Here is a 23,076-nt window from a genome sequence, read left to right on the forward strand (position 1 = left end):
ATTGAAGGTAATGTTGGCGATGATGGTGGTGAAACTGGTGGGAACTGTGACAGCAGGGACAGAGGTGGTAGTGAGGGTGGGACTAATGGGGGATTCCTACTCCCCCCCCCCCCCTCCCCAGGGTTGAGGAGTGGGAAGGGAAAATGCAGAAAATGTGCTTAACAGATGCCTGGTATTAAATGAGGGTTAATCGTCAAGCTCAGTATGGCAGGAAAAATGGAAGGGTTACAGCTGACAGGGAGTGGAATGGTCAGTTTGTGGATAAGAAAAAGGCACTTTATGACAGGTTGAGGTTTACCTGGTCTCTGGTTGGGTGGTGGATGTATTTGGGGCAGGGCCTAGTATACATGTGCTAAAAAAGTTATACACATTTTTTTATTAAAGAAAAAAATGTTTGCTCTCTAAAGACTTATAATTTAAAATCTTTTTAAATGGTAAAGTTGGATTTAAGTCAGAATTCTGAAAATGCTACATTTAGAAGGTTGGAATTTTCTTGTCCTAACCATTTGATTCCTGCAGACTGAATCCTGGGTCACATGGCTGTGATTAGCATGGCAGTTGACCTTTGTGTATACCTCCTAGACAGCGAGACAAAAGGGGAACTAGATGTTGGCAGGATGGGCCATACTGCCAGTATGTGTGGAGCAGTGCTGTTCCCTGCCCCACTTACATTTCAAAGCAGCTACCTTGTTTTGGTGGCAAATAATTTATTACATTTTACTGTATTGTTCTAAATTGGTATGGTATTTTTCTTGTGTTGTGTTTTCACTTATACTGTTTAAGTGCTGGATAAATACCTTATACAAAACTAACTGCTTTTGTGCCAATCTACCAGAGTGTTAAGCACAAGTTTATTTAGTGACTTTTGGTAGGTTGCCCTGACAGGGATTGTGGTTGTTGCTTGAGAAGGGTACCCATACCCCCAACCAAAAACCCAATTTTTACCACATGCACATTGATATTGCGCACATGCACAAACACATCTTTCACGGGCAGCTGAGAATATGTTGACAGCACTACCATTCCTCTTTTTTCATGCTAAACTGACAAGAGTTTTAGATGTGCATAATTCTTACTCTTCGCCCTCCCAGTCAATACTTCTAGATAATTCATTCTGAAGGTCCACTAAATCGAGGGAGTCATCCACGCTCCCGTGAGCACTGTCGTAGGAGCGATTGAAGCTGTCATTGTCCTGGAAAAAAGAGGAAACAAATGTTAGATTTTTTTTTACTGCGGATATTCCCTTAAGCGTATTACGATATTTGTGTGACTACCCTATCACAGTGAATTTGTTAATAATTAATATGCCTACAATTACAAGAAGGGATCCACTGTGGAGATGGAGTGAGCTAGCAGCCATGTTGAATTAGTTATAACGAAAAAGCAGAGACTTAAATCTTTTCTTGTGAGCCCGCTACTAGTCCTTCCAAATGCCGGGATTGCAGAACACAAAAGCAACCTAACCTTGATTCTACTTAATACCTTTCCCCTTTTTGCAATAATTGTTTTAATTTATATCAGCATATAGTCAAGTGTCACACAGAGTATGCACCTATGGGTTATCAATGTTCAAGACACATTATAGCATATTCATCATTGATCCCAGAGAAAAGGAACAGTTATAACATAGAGGGCTGATGATATTACGTTCAATTTACCAATACTGTGACAATAAATAAATGTCCTCATTTAATATAACAATAATACCTTAGCAGAAGGTCACATGCATGGATGTGATGGCAGGCGGAGAAGAAAAAGAAAAATTGTGGGGATTATAGAAAACATGTCACAGAAGACCCATAACTATTCTGTTTGGGACCCTCTGTTACTCCTATGCAACCAGCTGCTTTATTAGCATAAAGGACTCACATGAATTCTCTATACACCCCCTTTGTCATTTATAGTTATCTCAGACAGAGCAAACCTCAGGGAAAGCTGTAGGCTTTGCCCTGGACAGGAAATTTAAGAGTCTTGGAATGCAAAATGCATTGCCCTATCCAGTGGCAATACATAAAACTCTTGCAGTTGGAGTCCTAATAAATATTATCCCTTCTAAGGAAGCAACACCAAACTTGCTAGAAGATATCCATTTGGCCATCGACTCTATATATAATCTGCTCACAGGATGTCACCCACAAAGGTTCTAAGACCCACACTCGCAGACACTCTTTATTTCACTTGCTTGCAGGGTCCCACTGTAGAGCAATTTGTATCTGTTATTTGATGCATTATCCTGTTGGAGCCCCGGCGCAGCAGATGAGAAGGATGTTTCTTTAAGGAAATGGAGGAAGGCAGACGAGCTGATTGGTTACTATTATCAGGTCCTGTTCATGGTTCCGGAAGCTGAACGCTGCTGACGCTGACGCTAGTGGAGGAGGAGCTCACAAGGAGCCGCGGGAGCCAGGAGAAAGTGGAAAAAGTTGTGCTTTGTGCATCGGCTGGGAACGAGCCGAAAGCGGGAAAAGTTGTGCGTTGTGCATCGGCTGGGAACGAGCCGAAACCCGAGCCGTCGCAGTCTAGCAAAACCCGGGATCAACCGCGGGTTCAGCTGTGGCACTGACTGGTGTCTCCCCTGGGTGAGCTGTACGGCAGGAGCGCGGCAGGAGAGAAGCCGGAACAGCGGTGAACAGCGGTGAAAACGCTGTGAAGTAAGAAACGCTGTGCAGTGAGAAAGGCGATACAGCAAATCTGGGCAGTGAAACCAGGCCAGGCAGTAGCTACACTGCACACCATCGTCCACCTAGGCCAGCATTGCGAGTTAAGGCTGGGGGTGTGGAGCAGTGGCCATCTAATTAGACTGCTTAGACTTTTCAGACTGTCTAGAGTTCCAGCCAGTTCACTCTGGGACTTCTGGACTATAGCGGCCCGGATCCAAGCCCAGCCCAGCCCTGCTTTGACCTGACCCGAGAGGAAAATCACCGGGGGAGCTGCACTTTTTTCAGCCCCGGTCCTGCTCCTGCCCCGCCTTGGGGGGGGTTCAGCTATCTATCATCCACCACTGTCTGCACTATCCCCCAGGAGGGGGAGCGTGGGAGTTACTCAACGAGGCAAGGCTGTTTAGAGCTGCTGGGAGCAAAGTAGAGATGATGCACGTGCGAGGTTGCCATTAGAGGCAGTCGTAAAGCAAGAGTCCGGTGGGTTGACTGAGTGTGGCTAGGCCTTGTCAGTTCGAGGTCCAATCCGTGAGCACCGCTCGTCACCTAGCTCCTCTTCCCTCTTATTTTACCCCCATTGCCACCAATGTAAGCAGCAATTTGCAGTTATTACTGTGCCTACTGAAAAAACACAAGGGGGCACAAATCAACAGGGAGCTATACCGTCGAAATCTGACGGAAACTGCTGGAATCTGCTTCAAACTACCACAAATCTCTGTTGTATACCAAGTCGCAGTTCATTATCATTTTACAACGCAAGAGCCGAACTAGTAACTAACTACATATCGTGCTTACGTATCACATCGGAACATAAGGAACATAAGTAAATATTAAATACATCAATTGTGTATAAAACGGAAAATAATGAGATCAGGCAGAGTGAGGCAGCCACCTTCCAATTCACCGAATAAAAAATCAAATTCTAAAATCAACTCTATATCCAAATCTCGGAAAAGGAAATTAGAGTCAGAATCTCCACCAATACACTTAAGCTCCAGCAAAAACGGAGGAAGCCAACCTGTGGGAACCAGAGAAGATACGATGTCAACCAACAACGAAGAACTAAGAACTAGTAACGAACTAACCCCCACTTCGGACTTATACAAAACCTCAAACATAAAGTGCCACGAAAATGATAACGCATCCACTGTATTACTCTGCCAAGAGACAGCTTCTCAACGATTGCAGCAACTACAGGAACCCCGGCCATTAAAAACACCAACAATGGTTTCAAACAACCTTAGAACCATTGATGGAACGCCAGTGAAGAAAGAGATACACTTTTACCAACCGAAGATATATACAAAGTTTTCTTTCTTAAAAGATCCAGGATCAGCAATCTTCTCTAAAACAGGGAGCATCAAGGGCCTCCACGCACCGCTCCTACCAAGTGAGCATAATCAAAGCTGCATAAAAAACTTTGATATTAACGTAACAGGCCCGCCCAGGCAAGCTGGCCCTTTGAATACGCCCAACATTGAGGTAGCTGAAGCAAGATCGTCACCAATCCTTTCAAAGGAAAATAACAGGAAAGGGGACTCACTTACCCACTTAGCAAACCCTGGCAGTCCAAGTAATCTCCAACTACACAAATACGGGAAAAGAGCTGACAATAAATTCGTAAATAAAAATTGGAGTTTATTAAAGAAAGTTGAATCCACAGTGGCAGTAATCCATCAATGCCAATACCCAGTAAGACAGGTTGAGAATAAGGACTTTGAGACCCAGATCCATAAAGAGGAGGAAAGGGAAGACCTACACTGTCTCCAACCATTAAGTAGCTCGCCAAAATCAAAGAAATCAAAGAAGGCAATCCTGGACTTTGAGGAGATGCAAATACTGCACCAAGTCAAAACAACAAAACAAGGAAGTGGTACCCAGCACCATCAATCGGTTAACATCTCCTTGACTCAAAAACAGACATCTCAAATAAATTTAAATAGCAACATAGGAAAAACTGTATCAAATGACAGGTCAGTAATACATACTTCACCGCAACGTTGCACTTTACTACAGTACAACGACTTTCATCCTACAGATAACTACACAAACAATGACGTATCCTCCATAGCAGCGCAGGAATGGGAGGAACTAGTTGCAACCTATAATCAGAAATCAGCAGGATGCAGCCCATCCATCGATGTATCACCAAGATTGGACAAAACCAACAATATTGACAATCTGGACAAAACCACCAATATTGACAATTTGGGCTATGACGCAATATGGACAACAATCCTGAAAACCTTGCAACATTCGACCACGGCTCTAGAATTTCAATCCCAAAAGATGGACCTGCAACTTATAGTTTTGCAGACAATGGCGGATACAATTTCAGGAATTGACCGGAAGATTTCAGATTTAAATGGCCTCATAAAAAGAGGACAAGACGCTGTCTATGAGTCCCAAATAAATCCTCAACAATTGCAAACTTATGACCCGATTTTGGACAAATTATCATCGTTACCAGCAATGCTGGGAGATTTAATAAATGATCTGAAACTGACAACTTTACAAACCCCGATCCCACAAATCTCGGATCCACCACCAGAGTCCTTATTGATACACACAAGCCGAGGGACCGAGCCGTCTGCTGAGCAGAGATTAACAACTAATTTATCTCCAAAACAAACACCTCCTTTTGACTCGTTGGATATTGTTCCTATGACTGCTCCTACACCCACAGATAATTCAACTTCAACAAACAACCAAGTTTTGAATAAAACCTGCAGAAAGAAAAAAAGGAAAGGAAGGAATAGGTTGTCAACGCACGGAAGGCAAAACAAAGAGATACAACTGCGTCCACCCGCCTTAGAAGTGACTCGTGGACGAAAAATAAAACACAAAGAAATCACCCTCACATAAGACCACTGGTAGCATTTCCTCATCATCTTCAGAATCCTGCGACAAACTGATAATCAGTTTGACTCAGGAACTTGTACTTAAAGAACTTGAACAGGAAGGCTCTCAAATCAAATCAAAACAAGCGGTACACAGCGCTCACAAGGTTGAGACAACATTTGTCGAACACACTCTAATAATAAAAAGTCCAGACAACGCTGCAAATGAATAAAGTAGAGCTGCCGCTTCTTCCAAAAAGGAACGCAAACAGCAACACAAGGCCTCAAAAGGCAGAGAACATTCCAATGGAGCAATTAAACTACTTAGACACTACATGTTTAGCACGTTTTCCCCAACCAATCCAACAAGATAATGTGGGACTCCCAGCAAACCCAACAGCACCTCACCATTTGCATAGTCAAGCATCAATCCTCTTCATTCCCGAATATATCTCCCGAGGTAGGGATGACATATTGAATAGGGGCAATATTTTAAGACTCTTGCACTCAGTCACCACCCTAGAAATCATTAGTTCTCCAGAACTTGCACAAATAGAGTTTCAGCCAAATGCTGAGCCCCAACGCCCGGAAATAACGAAAGCAACTTGGAACTCTACTGAAACAGCATGTAAAATCATGGAAGAAGCAGCAACATTTCAACAATGGGGGATAGAGTTGAGATTAGAACAACGCCCCCGCTATCCAACACCCTTTCTATCATCTAATAGGCCTCCAGCCCCCAAAAGCACCAATTCAATTCTAAGGGGTGCCAGAAGTAATTCCCCGAGGGCATTCTCCAAAAATAACAGAAAACCACAAACAGGACTAAATCAAAATCATAGTAGTTACTTTTCGCAGGACCGTAACCATAATTGAAAGTCAATCCAACGTACAATTAGCACAACGACTGGTGCAACTTGACAAAAAGGGCAAGAACCAACTAATCCCTCAAGCAAGATCAGGGAAATTAGAATCTGCTCATGGAACATCAATGGCTTAGCCAGCAAAAGCAACGATTCGGAATTCCTTCAATATTTGAACAGATTTGATCTCCTATTGCTTCAAGAAACTTGGGAAGAAAAAGCATTTGATCTATTAGGGTTTGCATCATGCTACATCCTGGCCAACAAAAACTCCATCTTTGGACGTAGGTCAGGTGGACTGATGCTTTTCGCCTCTATACAAACAATAGGCGAAATTAAAGAAATAGATTCCCACATACCTCCTCCGAGTGCAATACAGGTGGTAAAGATCTCACTTTGGTTACAGAACCTGCCTCAAGAAGTTATCATAATTAACACATACATACATCCAAAACACAAGCAAAAGGCCTCCGACTTAATCATCATGGCCGGGGATTTCAATATGCCTCTCATCAGCAAGGACCAAGATGACGACCTTATTCAAGACATGAATGCTGCATGGGGCGTACCTGCACAAGGCTTGATAAAAAATAGTAAACTAACTAAGAAAAAATTTACTTCAAAATTTGGAACATCTTAACTTAAGGGCCTTGAATGGGCGTTATGTCGATGACGACCCACCAGTTGCAACCTTTCACTCCAATAAACAATCTTCCCACCTCGATTACATGTTCTTATCCTTAAATATGTTCAGCTGGACTAAAACGTTTAGAGTAGGGATGAGTGACCATAGTGACCACCTACCTCTAGAAACCACAATAAGAGTCAATTCTCAACCAGGAAAAGAATTGTACAAAGGCCCTTGCTTGGAAGTCACGTCTAATCTACGGCGGCTACGATGCAACCTCGATAACATCGGGTCGGTAAGCACGATAGCTAAAAATCTATTTATCCAAACAGTCAATCCCTCATACCAAGCGTCGGATAACTGGCAAAGATTCATTACAAAAATTAGCGAGAAACTGATAAAAAACTCGCCAAGCATGTTACGTCAGGGGAAGGGAGCCCCAAATAAAAATCTAGTAACCTTGGATATGAAGACTCAAAAACGGCTAATAAATCAAACACTAAGGCTGCTGCGAAAGGATCAAACAAATTGCAGCTTGCGCTTAGTCCTACAGACAGCAAAAAAATACTTTAAACGGATGAAATGGGAAAAAAGGAAGGAACAGAAGGAAGAACTATGGGCAAAACTCCATTACGAAGGGAAGCAGAAAAACAGCTCGAAGTTCTGGCAAATGGTTAAAAAAATAAATAACCCGGACCATCGGGGTCAAAACTCCCATATACCAGAGGAGGTCTGGACAAAATATCTGTTAAAACATTTTAGCAATGAGGACACCATAGAGGGCGCTGCAACACGCAAACCTCGTTCCGAAATCATATGGCCCAAAATTGAAGGCAAAGAAATTAGTCATGTACACACAAGGACCCACGAAAAGTATGACAATGGGCCTACAATCTCACCGAAACGTGATAAACCAGCACCAACGGCAGAGGTTCTGACAAGTGTCGAGCAATGGCAAAATCTAATCATCCCAGCCAACGTGAAACGACAAATAACAAGAGGGCGATCTGCGGGAGCACCGGGCCCAAATGGTATTTGTTAGACCCGGCCTCGCGGCATGGCCATCCCTGTCCCCGCACCACATAACATGACCCATGCACCTCACGCCGCCCCCGAGCACACGGCCTAGCCGATCATTCCCACCAGAACACACACACACACCCGACCCAGACTTCCCCGTCCGTGGCCTTCCTCCTTTCGGCCACACCGGGCCCGCGTGCCCACTTCATGCACCATGATGGCCGCCCGGCCCCAGCGCGACCCTGGCTTAGAGGCGCCACTCCGGCTGGGGGACATCGCGCTCCCATCGGGATGAGAGAGGGAGGAGCAGTTTCCATCACACCTCTGAGCTCCCCTGGGAAGGTGGGTTTTGATCGGCCCGCCGGCCTCCCCGAGGGGTGGCTCCACGCCTGCTGGGTGTCTGGGACTCCTCCCGACCCAGCCCTGAAAGGATCAAAAGACAATGGCAGGAAACCCCGACAAGCGACCCCCAGGTGATAAGACCCCTGCCTGCGCAGACTCCGGACATCAAAGAAGAGTCGTCCTATAACAAGGGGTGCTCTGGGACTATCCGGCAGATTCGCCTTTGGAAACACCTGAGCCCTGCTGAGTGACTCGCGGCCCCCTGAAGATCGTAAGACCTCTGAACTTGTGCTTGAGCCCTGCTGAGTGACTCGCGGCTCCCTGAAGATCGTAAAACCACCGAACCTGTGCTTGAGCCCTGCTGAGTGACTCGCGGCTCCCCGAAAAGATCGTAAGACCTCCGAACTTGTGCTTGAGCCCTGCTGAGTGACTCGCGGCTCCCACAGACTCTCTTGGTCCCGCCGGACCCCGACGACGACAAGCGTATCCCCCAGCTCGAGGATTGTGAGCTGTGCGCCGGGTACGCCCCTGCATTTGATCCATATTCCCAAAGACTGTTCCGCTACCTCCTACTCCCCCTCCGAGACTCTGTGAGCCCGTGCTCTACTTGTATATAGTTGCCTTGCTGATCATAAAGATCCTACGACGCCGATCCGATAAAGATTGGTTCTTAAGAACTCACGGTGTGGTGTCTCTTTGTCGTGTGGTGCCGAGTGTACGATCCTAGATACGAGATTCCTCCCCTGAGGAGTCTCCCGCCAGTGCCCGGCTACGATACCTTGAGGGTTGACCTCAGGCCAGTCAGTGCCCCTCCGGGCCAATCTGAGGTCGCCTTCTAACATTGGTGGCAAGCGACGGGATTCGGGCCCATAATCTAGAGATCGTACCGTGAACGGCTGACGCACTACCGACAAAGATGGCAGAAGGAAACGCCATGGTTCCCACAGAAAACGACACCAGTACCGTGTTCCAGGCAGAACAACTGGAGGAGTACACACACAGAGAACTGAAACAATTATGCAAAGAACTCAAAATCGCTACCACTGGTCTCAACACCAAAGAAGATATGCAGAAGGCACTGAAAGCTTGGGTGGATTCTGGAGACCCCCGCCCAGAAGGAGCGGTGGAGCCCCACGACGAAGCTGGACCCCCCCAAGGAGAACGCAGCAGCAACCAGGTGCGAAGCTTCGTACCAGACGGGGGCCTATCCCCGGAGGAACTCGCAGACAGAGAAAGAAGTCGCCATCACGAACTCGAATTAGCCAAACTCAAAATCGAGGGCGAGTTGAAATTAGCCGAGAAAAAGCTAGCAGTGGAACAGATGCGAGTGCAAGGAGAACTAGAAGAGAAGAAACTCCAACGGAAACACGAAGGAAGGAGACTTCAACTAGAGCACGAACGCAGCTTGAAGGAAATGGAGCTAAAAGCAAAAAGCGAAGAAGCGCGGCCCCCGGGAAACCGAGAGGCGGCCTCCCCGGCGGAACAGAAGGTCCACATCCCCAAGGATGTGGTCAAAGAATATTACAAAAACTATGACATTCAACAGTGGTTCAGGGCATACGAGGTCGCCATGACCTCCCATCGGGTCCCGCAGAAGGATTGGGGGCCGGGTTGTGGGGACGATTTCTGAGCGAAAGGAGAGACACCCTGCTCGACCTACCAACCTCCATGCAGACCTCCTACAACCACATGAAAGAGGCCCTCCTCACAAGGTACGGCCTCACCCAGGAGATGTACCGCCAGCGGTTCCGGTACTGCAGGAAGATCCCGGGCACCACCTGGGTGGAGTATGTAAACTTCTTCAGCCGCGCATTCGATGGGTGGATCAAGGGCAGCAAGGTAACCACACTAGAAGAACTAACCGACCTTATGTTGTGGGAACACCTGGCTGCGAACTGCTTTGTGGAACTGCGCCAGCATCTGCTCGACAGCAAACTCACAGATCCGAGAAAGCTGGCTGTCGAGGCGGATCGCTGGACCAACACCCGGGTCTCCCGGGGCCCTGTAGGAGAGTACCCCCAAGCCAGTCAGGGACCACCCCGCCAGAGAGGGGGGGGAACCAGGGAGGGCAGAGAGAGTCCCAGTCCAGTCCCCCAAAAACCCACCCTCCGCCTTTCCCGGCACCCCCACCGGCTGTATCCGGCCCCCCCGTGAGACGGGGGCACCGGGTGACCATCACTTGTTTCCGTTGTCAGAAGCCCGGGCATTACGCCAACGACCCTGAATGCCCCATGGCCCCACACCTCACTCAGGCAGCACCCCCCGCTAGACAGATAGCCAATGTCGCACTGGGGGAGGAGGTTGAGGAGACCGTAGAGTGGGAACCCGCAGCCATGGCCCTAGTATACTTAGGAGATAGAGAAATGGTCCTTGGAAGCCTCCTGCCCTCCAACACGAAGAAATATGGGCAGCTCGTAACGATCAATGGCCACCAAGTAGAGGCCCTTCGTGACACCGGGGCCAGCATCACCGGTGTCCTCAGTCATCTGGTCAATGAAGACCAGGTCCTCCCCAACGTCTTTTGCCCGGTAGTTTCCGCTGACAATACGGAAAGTCTGTGTAAGGTAGCCCTGGTGCCTTTTGAGTGGGGAGGGGTGGTCGGTAAACTGAAAGTCGCAGTGAGAACCTCCCAGCCAGTCGACTGTCTCCTGGGGAACGACCTGGAAAGTTCCCCCTGGAAACAAGTCGAGCGCAAGACCCACCTAGGGATGATGGGTCTCCCTGAGTGGGTGTGCGCCACCACCCGATCCATGGCAGCCCGACTGACCCCCCTTGGGGAAGTTAACGACGCCCCGATCACTGAAGACAGGATGGTCCCCACCGAGGGTCCCCACATCCCCCCACAAGGAGGGTCGGTCGCCAGTGACGAACCCCCACCTTCCGACTCCGCACAGGTCACTGAGTTAGGCGATCTGCCCGAGTTGGCCCAGTGGCACCACGAGGGGGGCCCCTCCCGAGAGGAGTTCTGGCGGGAGCAGGCTACCTGTCCTTCCCTGGTCGGGCCCCGGCAACAAGCAGAGGCCCAGGCCGCGGGAGACCAAACTGGAACGCACCGGGTATATTGGGAGAATGACCTTTTGTACAGCGAGCAGAAGTCGGTGGAGCTAGGATCCGCCCGGGTGCTGGTGGTACCCCTACGCTTCCGAGACCTCCTCCTGGGCTTGGCCCACGACGTTCCCCTCGCAGGCCACTTGGGCCAGGACAAAACCTACAGTCGCCTCGTAACTCACTTCTACTGGCCCAGAATGAAAGCGGATGTAGAAACCCACTGCAAGTCCTGTCCCACGTGCCAGGCTAGTGGGAAGAGCGGAGGAAAGCGCAAGGCTCCCCTCCAACCATTCCCTGTCGTCAGTACCCCTTTTGAACGGGTCGGGATCGACATTGTGGGGCCCCTGGACCCCCCAACCTCCCAAGGGCACCGCTTTATCCTCGTCCTGGTGGATCATGCCACCCGATACCCTGAAGCCATACCCCTGCGCACCGTCACAGCCCCTATGGTGGGCCGGGCGTTGATGGGAATCTTTTCCCGTATGGGTTTTCCCCACGAGGTCGTGAGCGATCGCGGTACGAACTTCATCTCCAGATACATGACGTTCCTGTGGCAACAATGTGGAGTGTCCTATAAGTTCACCACCCCGTACCACCCCCAAGGAAACGGCCTGGTAGAGCGGTTTAACCGGACTCTGAAAGGGATGATCGCGGGCCTGGAAGAGCCCCTCCGGCGTAAGTGGGACGTCCTGCTCCCCTGCCTCCTGTTCGCCTACCGGGAAGTTTCCCCAGATATCCTTGGGGTTCAGCCCCTTTGAGTTACTCTACGGGCACCCCGTCCAGGGGCCCCTCAGCCTGGTCAAGGAAGGGTGGGAGGCGGCGCCCCGAGATGTGTTCCGATACGTCCTGACCCTCCGAAACCAGACTAGGAAGTTCCGGGAGATGGCCGAGGCCAACCTGGAGGCGAGCCAGGAAGAGATGAAGCGCTGGTACGACCAGAATGCCACTCTGGTCGAGTTCCAGCCGGGCCAGCAGGTATGGGTCATGGCCCCCGTGAAACCCTGCGCCCTCCAGGATAAATGGACCGGGCCCTTCAAAGTGATTGAGCGGAAGAGCCAGGTCACGTACTTGGTGGACGTCCAGTCACCACGGGACCCCCTCCAGGTCCTCCACGTGAACCGCCTCAAGCCTCACTTTGTGCGGACGGAGCTGAGCCTCCTGCTGGCCACCGATGACGGGGCCGAGGAGGAGTCGGATCCCCTCCCTGATCTCCTGTGCACCAAAGCGAAGGATGGCTCCGTAGAGGGAGTGAACCTCTCCCCATCCCTCACTTCCCAGCAACGTGAGGATTGCCGCCAGCTCCTAGGGCAGTTTTCCGACCTATTCTCCCTGGTCCCCCAAGTCACCGACTGGTGTGTCCATGACGTGGACACCGGAGACAGCCCACCGGTAAAACACCACGCCTACCGAGTCCCTGATCGGGTCCGGTCCTGCATTCAAGCCGAGGTCTCGAAGATGTTGACCTTAGGAGTGATCGAACCCTCAGACAGTCTCTGGGCCAGCCCCGTGGTCCTGGTCCCGAAAGCAGCTGCCCCCGGTGTCGCCCCAGAACTCCGCTTCTGCGTGGACTACCGGGGACTCAATGAAGTCACCCGAGCCGATGCCCACCCCATTCCCCGAGCCGACGAGCTCATTGACCAACTCGGGGCTGCTCGGTTCCTCAGCACCTTCGATCTCACCTGCGGCTACTGGCAAATTGCGCTCACAGAAGGAGCCAAGGAGCGGTCCGCCTTCTCCAACCCGGATGGGCACTATCGCTTTCGCGTGATGCCCTTCGGGATGAAAAATGCCCCGGCCACCTTCCAGCGACTGGTAAATAGAGTCCTGGCCGGGCTGGAAAAATTCAGCGCTGTCTATCTAGACGATATCGCAGTTTTCAGTTCCGAATGGAGTGAGCACCTCCAGCACCTCCGGAGGGTGCTAACCGCTCTGCGCCAGGCAGGCCTCACCGTGAAAGCCAGCAAGTGCCAGATTGGGCAAGGTTCGGTAATCTACCTGGGGCACCGGGTCGGAAGCGACCAGGTCGCCCCTCTACAGCCCAAGATCGACACCATCCTAGCCTGGGAACCCCCCACTACCCAAACGGAGGTCCGAGCCTTTCTGGGCCTCACGGGCTACTACCGGAGATTCATCCGGGGGTACGGCAGCCTAGTCGGTCCCCTCACGGAACTCACGTCCAAGAAACAACCCAAGAAAGTGCAGTGGACCCCTGCCTGCCAAAAGGCGTTCGATGCCCTGAAAGCGGCCATGTGCACAGCCCCCGTCCTCCAGGCTCCCGACTACTCCAAGGAGTTTGTGGTACAAACGGACACCTCCGAGCATGGAATTGGGGCCGTCCTGTCCCAGGTGAATGACCAAGGCCTAGACCAGCCCGTAGCCTTCCTCAGCCGAAGGCTGTTGCCCAGGGAACAGAGATGGAGCACCATCGAGCGCGAGGCGTTCGCCGTAGTTTGGGCCCTCAAGAAGTTACGCCCCTATCTGTTCGGCACCCATTTCAAAGTCCAAACCAAAGTCCAAACCGACCATCGCCCCTTGCGATCGCTCATGCAGATGCGAGGAGAAAACCCCAAACTACTGCGGTGGTCAATCTCCCTCCAGGGGATGGATTTCACTGTGGAACATCGCCCTGGCACTGACCACGCCAACGCCGATGGCCTCTCCCGGTTCTTCCGCCTCAGCGAAGAGAACCCCCAAGAGGATGGGTAGTTCTCTCCGGCTTTCAGCTGGGGGGGACGCATGTTAGACCCGGCCTCGTGGCATGGCCATCACTGTCCGCGCACCACATAACCTGACCCATGCACCTCACGCCGCCCCCGAGCACACGGCCTAGCCGATCATTCCCACCAGAACACACACACACCCGACCCAGACTTCCCCGTCCGTGGCCTTCCTCCTTTCGGCCACACCGGGCCCGCGTGCCCACTTCATGCACCATGATGGCCGCCCGGCCCCAGCGCGACCCTGGCCTAGAGGCGCCACTCCGGCTGGGGGACATCGCGCTCCCATCGGGATGAGAGAGGGAGGAGCAGTTTCCATCACACCTCTGATCTCCCCTGGGAAGGTGGGTTTCGATCGGCCCGCCGGCCTCCCCGAGGGCTGGCTCCACGCCTGCTGGGTGTCTGGGACTCCTCCCGACCCGGCCCTGAAAGGATCAAAAGACAATGGCAGGAAACCCCGACAAGCGACCCCCAGGTGATAAGACCCCTGCCTGCGCAGACTCCGGACATCAACAAGGGGTCCTATAACAAGGGGTGCTCTGGGACTATCCGGCAGGTTCGCCTTTGGAAACACCTGAGCCCTGCTGAGTGACTCGCGGCTCCCTGAAGATCGTAAGACCTCCGAACTTGTGCTTGAGCCCTGCTGAGTGACTCGCGGCTCCCTGAAGATCGTAAGACCTCCGAACATGTGCTTGAGCCCTGCTGAGTGACTCGCGGCTCCCCGAAAAGACCGTAAGACCTCGGAACTTGTGCTTGAGCCCTGCTGGGTGACTCGTGGCTCCCACAGACTCTCTTGGTCCCGCCGGACCCCGACGACGACAAGCGTATCCCCCAGCTCGAGGATTGTGAGCTGTGCGCCGGGTACGCCCCTGCATTTGATCCATATTCCCAAAGACTGTCCCGCTACCTCCTACTCCTCCTCCGAGACTCTGTGAGCCCGTGCTCTACTTGTATATAGTTGCCTTGCTGATCATAAAGATCCTACGACGCCGATCCGATAAGGATTGGTTCTTAAGAACTCACGGTGTGGTGTCTCTTTGTCGTGTGGTGCCGAGTGTACGATCCTAGATACGAGATTCCTCCCCTGAGGAGTCTCCCGCCAGTGCCCGGCTACGATACCTTGAGGGTTGACCTCAGGCCAGTCAGTGCCCCCCGGGCCCCTCTGAGGTCGCCTTCTAACAGTATTCCTCCCATGTTGTACAAGGAAGACGTGGAATTTTGGAGCAAATCATTGGCACTCTTATTTAACGCTCTAATTTACACTCAGATACTCCCTGAGTCCTGGCATGGGTCAGTAATTAGCCCAATTTATAAACATGGTAGCAAGAAGCATCCAAACAATTACCGGCTAATTGCATTAATAGACGTAGAGGCTAAATACTTTGCAGGCATAATCTTGGAAGAGCTAACAACTTGGGCAACTGAAAAATCTATTATCCCGATTACTCAAACAGGATTCAGCAGAGGCCAAGGCACCACAACTAACATCATGGCATTGTCCCTGTTGATGGGACAAGCCAAAGAGACCAAGTGACCCTTATATCTCACGTTCATCGACTACACAGCCGCTTTTGACCATATAGATCGCAACAAACTTTGGCAGAAATTAAGCCATTGGGGAATACCGAAACATCTTTTAGACGTTCTAATATTACTTCATTCCAATACATGGATCAAAATCAAACTTGGAACAGGAACACACCTTTCAAAACCTATCAAGACAACGAAAGGATTAAAACAAGGGTGTGTACTGGCTCCCTTCCTATTTAATCTCTTTCTAGCTGATCTACCAGGGGAACTAGACAAATCTTCCAACCATGCGCCCAAACTGGGGTCAATTACCCTTTCCAACTTACTATATGCAGACGACTTAGTGTTAATAAGTCGAACCCCAATGGGCCTTCAACATCTCCTGAACGTCACATATATCTTTTCTGAAAGAAACGCCCTTCAAATAAACTTTAAAAAGACCAAGGCCATGGCTGTGAATTACAGGAAAAAAAGGGAAGTTCGTTGGTACCTGAACGGAGAGAAAATAGACTTGGTAACTACTTATAAATATCTGGGAGTAACCCTGGACGCAAAAAACACGTCTAAGCCACAACTTGCATCCCTACGAGGGAAGGCCGACTATGATCCATCTGGCTATCAAATCACTAAAGGCCAAACTTCCTGACCTAACATTTCAACACCCCGTACCACCCCCAAGGAAACGGCCTGGTAGAGCGGTTTAACCGGACTCTGAAAGGGATGATCGCGGGTCTGGAAGAGCCCCTCCGGCGTAAGTGGGACGTCCTGCTCCCCTGCCTCCTGTTCGCCTACCGGGAAGTTCCCCAGATATCCTTGGGGTTCAGCCCCTTTGAGTTACTCTACGGGCACCCCGTCCAGGGGCCCCTCAGCCTGGTCAAGGAAGGGTGGGAGGCGGCGCCCCGAGATGTGTTCCGATACGTCCTGACCCTCCGAAACCAGACTAGGAAGTTCCGGGAGATGGCCGAGGCCAACCTGGAGGCGAGCCAGGAAGAGATGAAGCGCTGGTACGACCAGAATGCCACTCTGGTCGAGTTCCAGCCGGGCCAGCAGGTATGGGTCATGGCCCCCGTGAAACCCTGCGCCCTCCAGGATAAATGGACCGGGCCCTTCAAAGTGATTGAGCGGAAGAGCCAGGTCACGTACTTGGTGGACGTCCAGTCACCACGGGACCCCCTCCAGGTCCTCCACGTGAACCGCCTCAAGCCTCACCTTGTGCGGACGGAGCTGAGCCTCCTGCTGGCCACCGATGACGGGGCCGAGGAGGAGTCGGATCCCCTCCCTGATCTCCTGTGCACCAAAGCGAAGGATGGCTCCGTAGAGGGAGTGAACCTCTCCCCATCCCTCACTTCCCAGCAACGTGAGGATTGCCGCCAGCTCCTAGGGCAGTTTTCCGACCTATTCTCCCTGGTCCCCCAAGTCACCGACTGGTGTGTCCATGACGTGGACACCGGAGACAGCCCACCGGTAAAACACCACGCCTACCGAGTCCCTGATCGGGTCCGGTCCTGCATTCAAGCCGAGGTCTCGAAGATGTTGACCTTAGGAGTGATCGAACCCTCAGACAGTCTCTGGGCCAGCCCCGTGGTCCTGGTCCCGAAAGCAGCTGCCCCCGGTGTCGCCCCAGAACTCCGCTTCTGCGTGGACTACTGGGGACTCAATGAAGTCACCCGAGCCGATGCCCACCCCATTCCCCGAGCCGACGAGCTCATTGACCAACTCGGGGCTGCTCGGTTCCTCAGCACCTTCGATCTCACCTGCGGCTACTGGCAAATTGCGCTCACAGAAGGAGCCAAGGAGCGGTCCGCCTTCTCCAACCCGGATGGGCACTATCGCTTTCGCGTGATGCCCTTCGGGATGAAAAATGCCCCGGCCACCTTCCAGCGACTGGTAAATAGAGTCCTGGCCGGGCTGGAAAAATTCAGCGCTGTCTATCTAGACGATATCGCAGTTTTCAGTTCCGAATGGAGTGAGCACCTCCAGCACCTCCGGAGGGTGCTAACCGCTCTGCGCCAGGCAGGCCTCACCGTGAAAGCCAGCAAGTGCCAGATTGGGCAAGGTTCGGTAATCTACCTGGGGCACCGGGTCGGAAGCGACCAGGTCGCCCCTCTACAGCCCAAGATCGACACCATCCTAGCCTGGGAACCCCCCACTACCCAAACGGAGGTCCGAGCCTTTCTGGGCCTCACGGGCTACTACCGGAGATTCATCCGGGGGTACGGCAGCCTAGTCGGTCCCCTCACGGAACTCACGTCCAAGAAACAACCCAAGAAAGTGCAGTGGACCCCTGCCTGCCAAAAGGCGTTCGATGCCCTGAAAGTGGCCATGTGCACAGCCCCCGTCCTCCAGGCTCCCGACTACTCCAAGGAGTTTGTGGTACAAACGGACACCTCCGAGCATGGAATTGGGGCCGTCCTGTCCCAGGTGAATGACCAAGGCCTAGACCAGCCCGTAGCTTTCCTCAGCCGAAGGCTGTTGCCCAGGGAACAGAGATGGAGCACCATCGAGCGCGAGGCGTTCGCCGTAGTTTGGGCCCTCAAGAAGTTACGCCCCTATCTGTTCGGCACCCATTTCAAAGTCCAAACCAAAGTCCAAACCGACCATCGCCCCTTGCGATCGCTCATGCAGATGCGAGGAGAAAACCCCAAACTACTGCGGTGGTCAATCTCCCTCCAGGGGATGGATTTCACTGTGGAACATCGCCCTGGCACTGACCACGCCAACGCCGATGGCCTCTCCCGGTTCTTCCGCCTCAGCGAAGAGAACCCCCAAGAGGATGGGTAGTTCTCTCCGGCTTTCAGCTGGGGGGGACGCATGTTAGACCCGGCCTCGTGGCATGGCCATCACTGTCCCCGCACCACATAACCTGACCCATGCACCTCACGCCGCCCCCGAGCACACGGCCTAGCCGATCATTCCCACCAGAACACACACACACCCGACCCAGACTTCCCCGTCCGTGGCCTTCCTCCTTTCGGCCACACCGGGCCCGCGTGCCCACTTCATGCACCATGATGGCCGCCCGGCCCCAGCGCGACCCTGGCCTAGAGGCGCCACTCCGGCTGGGGGACATCGCGCTCCCATCGGGATGAGAGAGGGAGGAGCAGTTTCCATCACACCTCTGATCTCCCCTGGGAAGGTGGGTTTCGATCGGCCCGCCGGCCTCCCCGAGGGCTGGCTCCACGCCTGCTGGGTGTCTGGGACTCCTCCCGACCCGGCCCTGAAAGGATCAAAAGACAATGGCAGGAAACCCCGACAAGCGACCCCCAGGTGATAAGACCCCTGCCTGCGCAGACTCCGGACATCAACAAGGGGTCCTATAACAAGGGGTGCTCTGGGACTATCCGGCAGATTCGCCTTTGGAAACACCTGAGCCCTGCTGAGTGACTCGCGGCTCCCTGAAGATCGTAAGACCTCCGAACTTGTGCTTGAGCCCTGCTGAGTGACTCGCGGCTCCCTGAAGATCGTAAGACCTCCGAACATGTGCTTGAGCCCTGCTGAGTGACTCGCGGCTCCCCGAAAAGACCGTAAGACCTCGGAACTTGTGCTTGAGCCCTGCTGGGTGACTCGCGGCTCCCACAGACTCTCTTGGTCCCGCCGGACCCCGACGACGACAAGCGTATCCCCCAGCTCGAGGATTGTGAGCTGTGCGCCGGGTACGCCCCTGCATTTGATCCATATTCCCAAAGACTGTCCCGCTACCTCCTACTCCTCCTCCGAGACTCTGTGAGCCCGTGCTCTACTTGTATATAGTTGCCTTGCTGATCATAAAGATCCTACGACGCCGATCCGATAAAGATTGGTTCTTAAGAACTCACGGTGTGGTGTCTCTTTGTCGTGTGGTGCCGAGTGTACGATCCTAGATACGAGATTCCTCCCCTGAGGAGTCTCCCGCCAGTGCCCGGCTACGATACCTTGAGGGTTGACCTCAGGCCAGTCAGTGCCCCCCGGGCCCCTCTGAGGTCGCCTTCTAACAGTATTCCTCCCATGTTGTACAAGGAAGACGTGGAATTTTGGAGCAAATCATTGGCACTCTTATTTAACGCTCTAATTTACACTCAGATACTCCCTGAGTCCTGGCATGGGTCAGTAATTAGCCCAATTTATAAACATGGTAGCAAGAAGCATCCAAACAATTACCGGCTAATTGCATTAATAGACGTAGAGGCTAAATACTTTGCAGGCATAATCTTGGAAGAGCTAACAACTTGGGCAACTGAAAAATCTATTATCCCGATTACTCAAACAGGATTCAGCAGAGGCCAAGGCACCACAACTAACATCATGGCATTGTCCCTGTTGATGGGACAAGCCAAAGAGACCAAGTGACCCTTATATCTCACGTTCATCGACTACACAGCCGCTTTTGACCATATAGATCGCAACAAACTTTGGCAGAAATTAAGCCATTGGGGAATACCGAAACATCTTTTAGACGTTCTAATATTACTTCATTCCAATACATGGATCAAAATCAAACTTGGAACAGGAACACACCTTTCAAAACCTATCAAGACAACGAAAGGATTAAAACAAGGGTGTGTACTGGCTCCCTTCCTATTTAATCTCTTTCTAGCTGATCTACCAGGGGAACTAGACAAATCTTCCAACCATGCGCCCAAACTGGGGTCAATTACCCTTTCCAACTTACTATATGCAGACGACTTAGTGTTAATAAGTCGAACCCCAATGGGCCTTCAACATCTCCTGAACGTCACATATATCTTTTCTGAAAGAAACGCCCTTCAAATAAACTTTAAAAAGACCAAGGCCATGGCTGTGAATTACAGGAAAAAAAGGGAAGTTCGTTGGTACCTGAACGGAGAGAAAATAGACTTGGTAACTACTTATAAATATCTGGGAGTAACCCTGGACGCAAAAAACACGTCTAAGCCACAACTTGCATCCCTACGAGGGAAGGCCGACTATGATCCATCTGGCTATCAAATCACTAAAGGCCAAACTTCCTGACCTAACATTTCAACCTCTCCTTCAAATACTACGCGCTAAATTACAGCCGACCATCACTTACGGAAGCAAATCCCTACATGGGAAGGACGCCGTTTTACGTGGACATAGTCATGGCCAAAGCATATAGGGCCATTTTCAATCTCCCCAACTACGTCTCTCCTGCTCAGATTCGGTTGGAATTTGGTATAATCAAACAGACAATAGGAAGGCGGTGTGCGTATGTAGGGACTTGGCACAAGATCCGCACTGCTGAGACTGGTACCTTAAGCTCCAATGTATGGGGGGAGCTACTCCGACATCAAAAATCTTTGGCCAGAGACTATTTACTCGAATCTCTCCAAGTCTTGGGCCTGATTGACTTATGGGAAACTCCAATTGATCACCTTTCTTTTAAAGAAATCGCAAAGAAATCGGCACGAATCATTTCAGCAATTGAAGACAAGAATGATATTGCGAAAAGAGCGCATGGCTGGACAACGCTGGGTGACTATGGGCCAGTACAACCACAAGCATACCTTAGTACTAGCATGAAAATAAAAACTAAAGAAAGGTTTCTGAAACTACGCCTTGGAGTAATCCCTATACTCCCACATTTGCCACCCTGGGAGAGGAAGAACTCCTTAGAGCAGTGTCGACTGTGCAAAATTGGCAAGGAGGACATTGTTCACGTAATCTGCATTTGCACCATATTAAATTATTTAAGGCGTCACCTACTATGTCCATTCTTCAAGCAGCATGGCGTGCGGACTTGCAGAGAAGCTGTAAAACTGTTTTTTAATCTGAAACATACTAAACTGAATTGCCAGGTTGATCTAATAGGAAAAAGACTTAAGAGACTTGATGATAACTTAAAAACTTTTCTAACTGATCTTAGATAATCTTTTAAAGTAATGTATTAACGACTTTTTAAAACATTTTTTCTTTTTTCTTTTCTTTCTTCAAGTTTTACAATATTTGTAAAGATTTTAATTAATCGTGTACAAATAAACAATTATCTTATCTTATCACAGGTATTAGGGCTACCATGCAGAAATCCCTCACAGACACTGATCTCCAATTTTGCAAGATGCAAATGTTTGCTCTCCACTTGTGCAGTTGCGAGCCACTTGTTCCTGCTGTGCAAGGTCACTCTTACCTATATTAATAGTGTGTATTATTACCAGTTCTGACCATGAGTTCACTTTTAATCAACATCACATTCCACAGGGCAGACCAATACCATTTGGTTGATGGGCAGTACCAAAGATGTGGAAAATGTTACAGCCAGGCTGACCACACCTCTAGATAATTGAATGGTGCAGCCAACGCACTCTGTGGAGGCGCAGGGATGACTAATCCTAGTCATAAAATATCTTGTTAATTTAAATCTCATGTATACGATGTATTTGTCATAAGTGAGCAGTCGTTTCCCCAAAGCTGTCCATAAGAGGACAACGGCTGTTTAGAAAACAAGTTATCTATAAGTATTTCATAAAGCCCTGATACCACCTCTTTGACCTCACCTCATACTTTAAATAAATGAATGATCGCAGACTCCAGTAGCGAGATTTGAGAGTGGCCCTATGAGGCTTATGAGCAGTACAGCAGTTGCCTGTACTACCATTTGTGCGTGCCTGTCAGGCCTCGCTAGGTGCTCATGGTATAGAAGTTCCTCAGTAGGCTATCCATGGATAGTTGCTAGATGCGTCCTAGTTCTATGGTGCTCCATTCATGCCAATGCACCATACACTTTCCAATCACAATACCTGCCTTATGCCATATTGAAGCAGATGCATGAGGCCTAGGATTAACCTTAAGGTCTTTATGCACCAGTCTTCAAGTAAGCGGCAAGGCTTTAATTTTAGTGTTGTCAATGGTCGTTGGCAACGATTCAACTCAGTAAAGTGAGCCATACCCTGGTTAGACTGGAATATCATTCCTTCCAGGCTAACCCATGCTGGTTGCTCTGCTGCCTGTGGCGTGAAATAAGTCGACTGTGACAACTGGTGCACTCTGTAATAGGTATTAACATGTGGTAGGCGTAGACACCTAGAAGCTGTGTGTGCATACACTATACAAAGTTTTACTCACAAGTGAGACACCTCCCCAACAAAATGCTTGATGGTAAAAGAAAATGTAGTCAATACAGATTAACATACCTCCAAAAGTAATTGTTCTGCGGAGTGACAGCCATTTCGATAACTTGTAGTCTCTCTCACGTGGAGCAGGACAGAAATGGATGTGTGTAATTCAGAGAAGAGAAGCAAAATATCATCTGCATAGAGGATTGATTTAATAAAGCACAAAATGGATGGCACTCATCAGATGTCCTCCAGCTTACGCAAGGCAGCTGACAGTGGCTCAAGTGCAAAGAGAAAAAGCAGCCTGTAAAGATGTCCTCACTAAACTCCGTCAAAGGCCTTCTCTGCATCAAGCAGTACAGCATATGATAAATGGCTACAATTGTAGGTTCCAGTTCTGCCCAAG

The 23,076-nt window shown here is 50.6% G+C and overlaps 1 protein-coding gene across 8 annotated transcripts in view; it reads right to left on the bottom strand.

Annotated features, from left to right (window-relative positions):
* LOC146861800 (uncharacterized) overlaps nt 1–23,076 on the bottom strand; it is a 1,595,865-nt gene that overhangs the window by 89,453 nt on the left and 1,483,336 nt on the right. For all 8 annotated transcript variants that reach the window (XR_014978338.1, XR_014978334.1, XR_014978336.1 and 5 more), the window contains one exon: nt 1,077–1,192. Coding sequence is in view for 1 of the 8 variants with exons in the window: in XM_085643197.1 (XP_085499323.1) it covers nt 1,077–1,192 (116 nt within the window). In the remaining 7 variants the exon portion in view is untranslated. The remainder of the gene's footprint in view (nt 1–1,076; nt 1,193–23,076) is intronic.

Source organism: Triturus cristatus, chromosome 2_2 (assembly GCF_964204655.1).
Source record: "Triturus cristatus chromosome 2_2, aTriCri1.1, whole genome shotgun sequence".
Classification (NCBI taxonomy): Eukaryota; Metazoa; Chordata; class Amphibia; order Caudata; family Salamandridae; genus Triturus; species Triturus cristatus.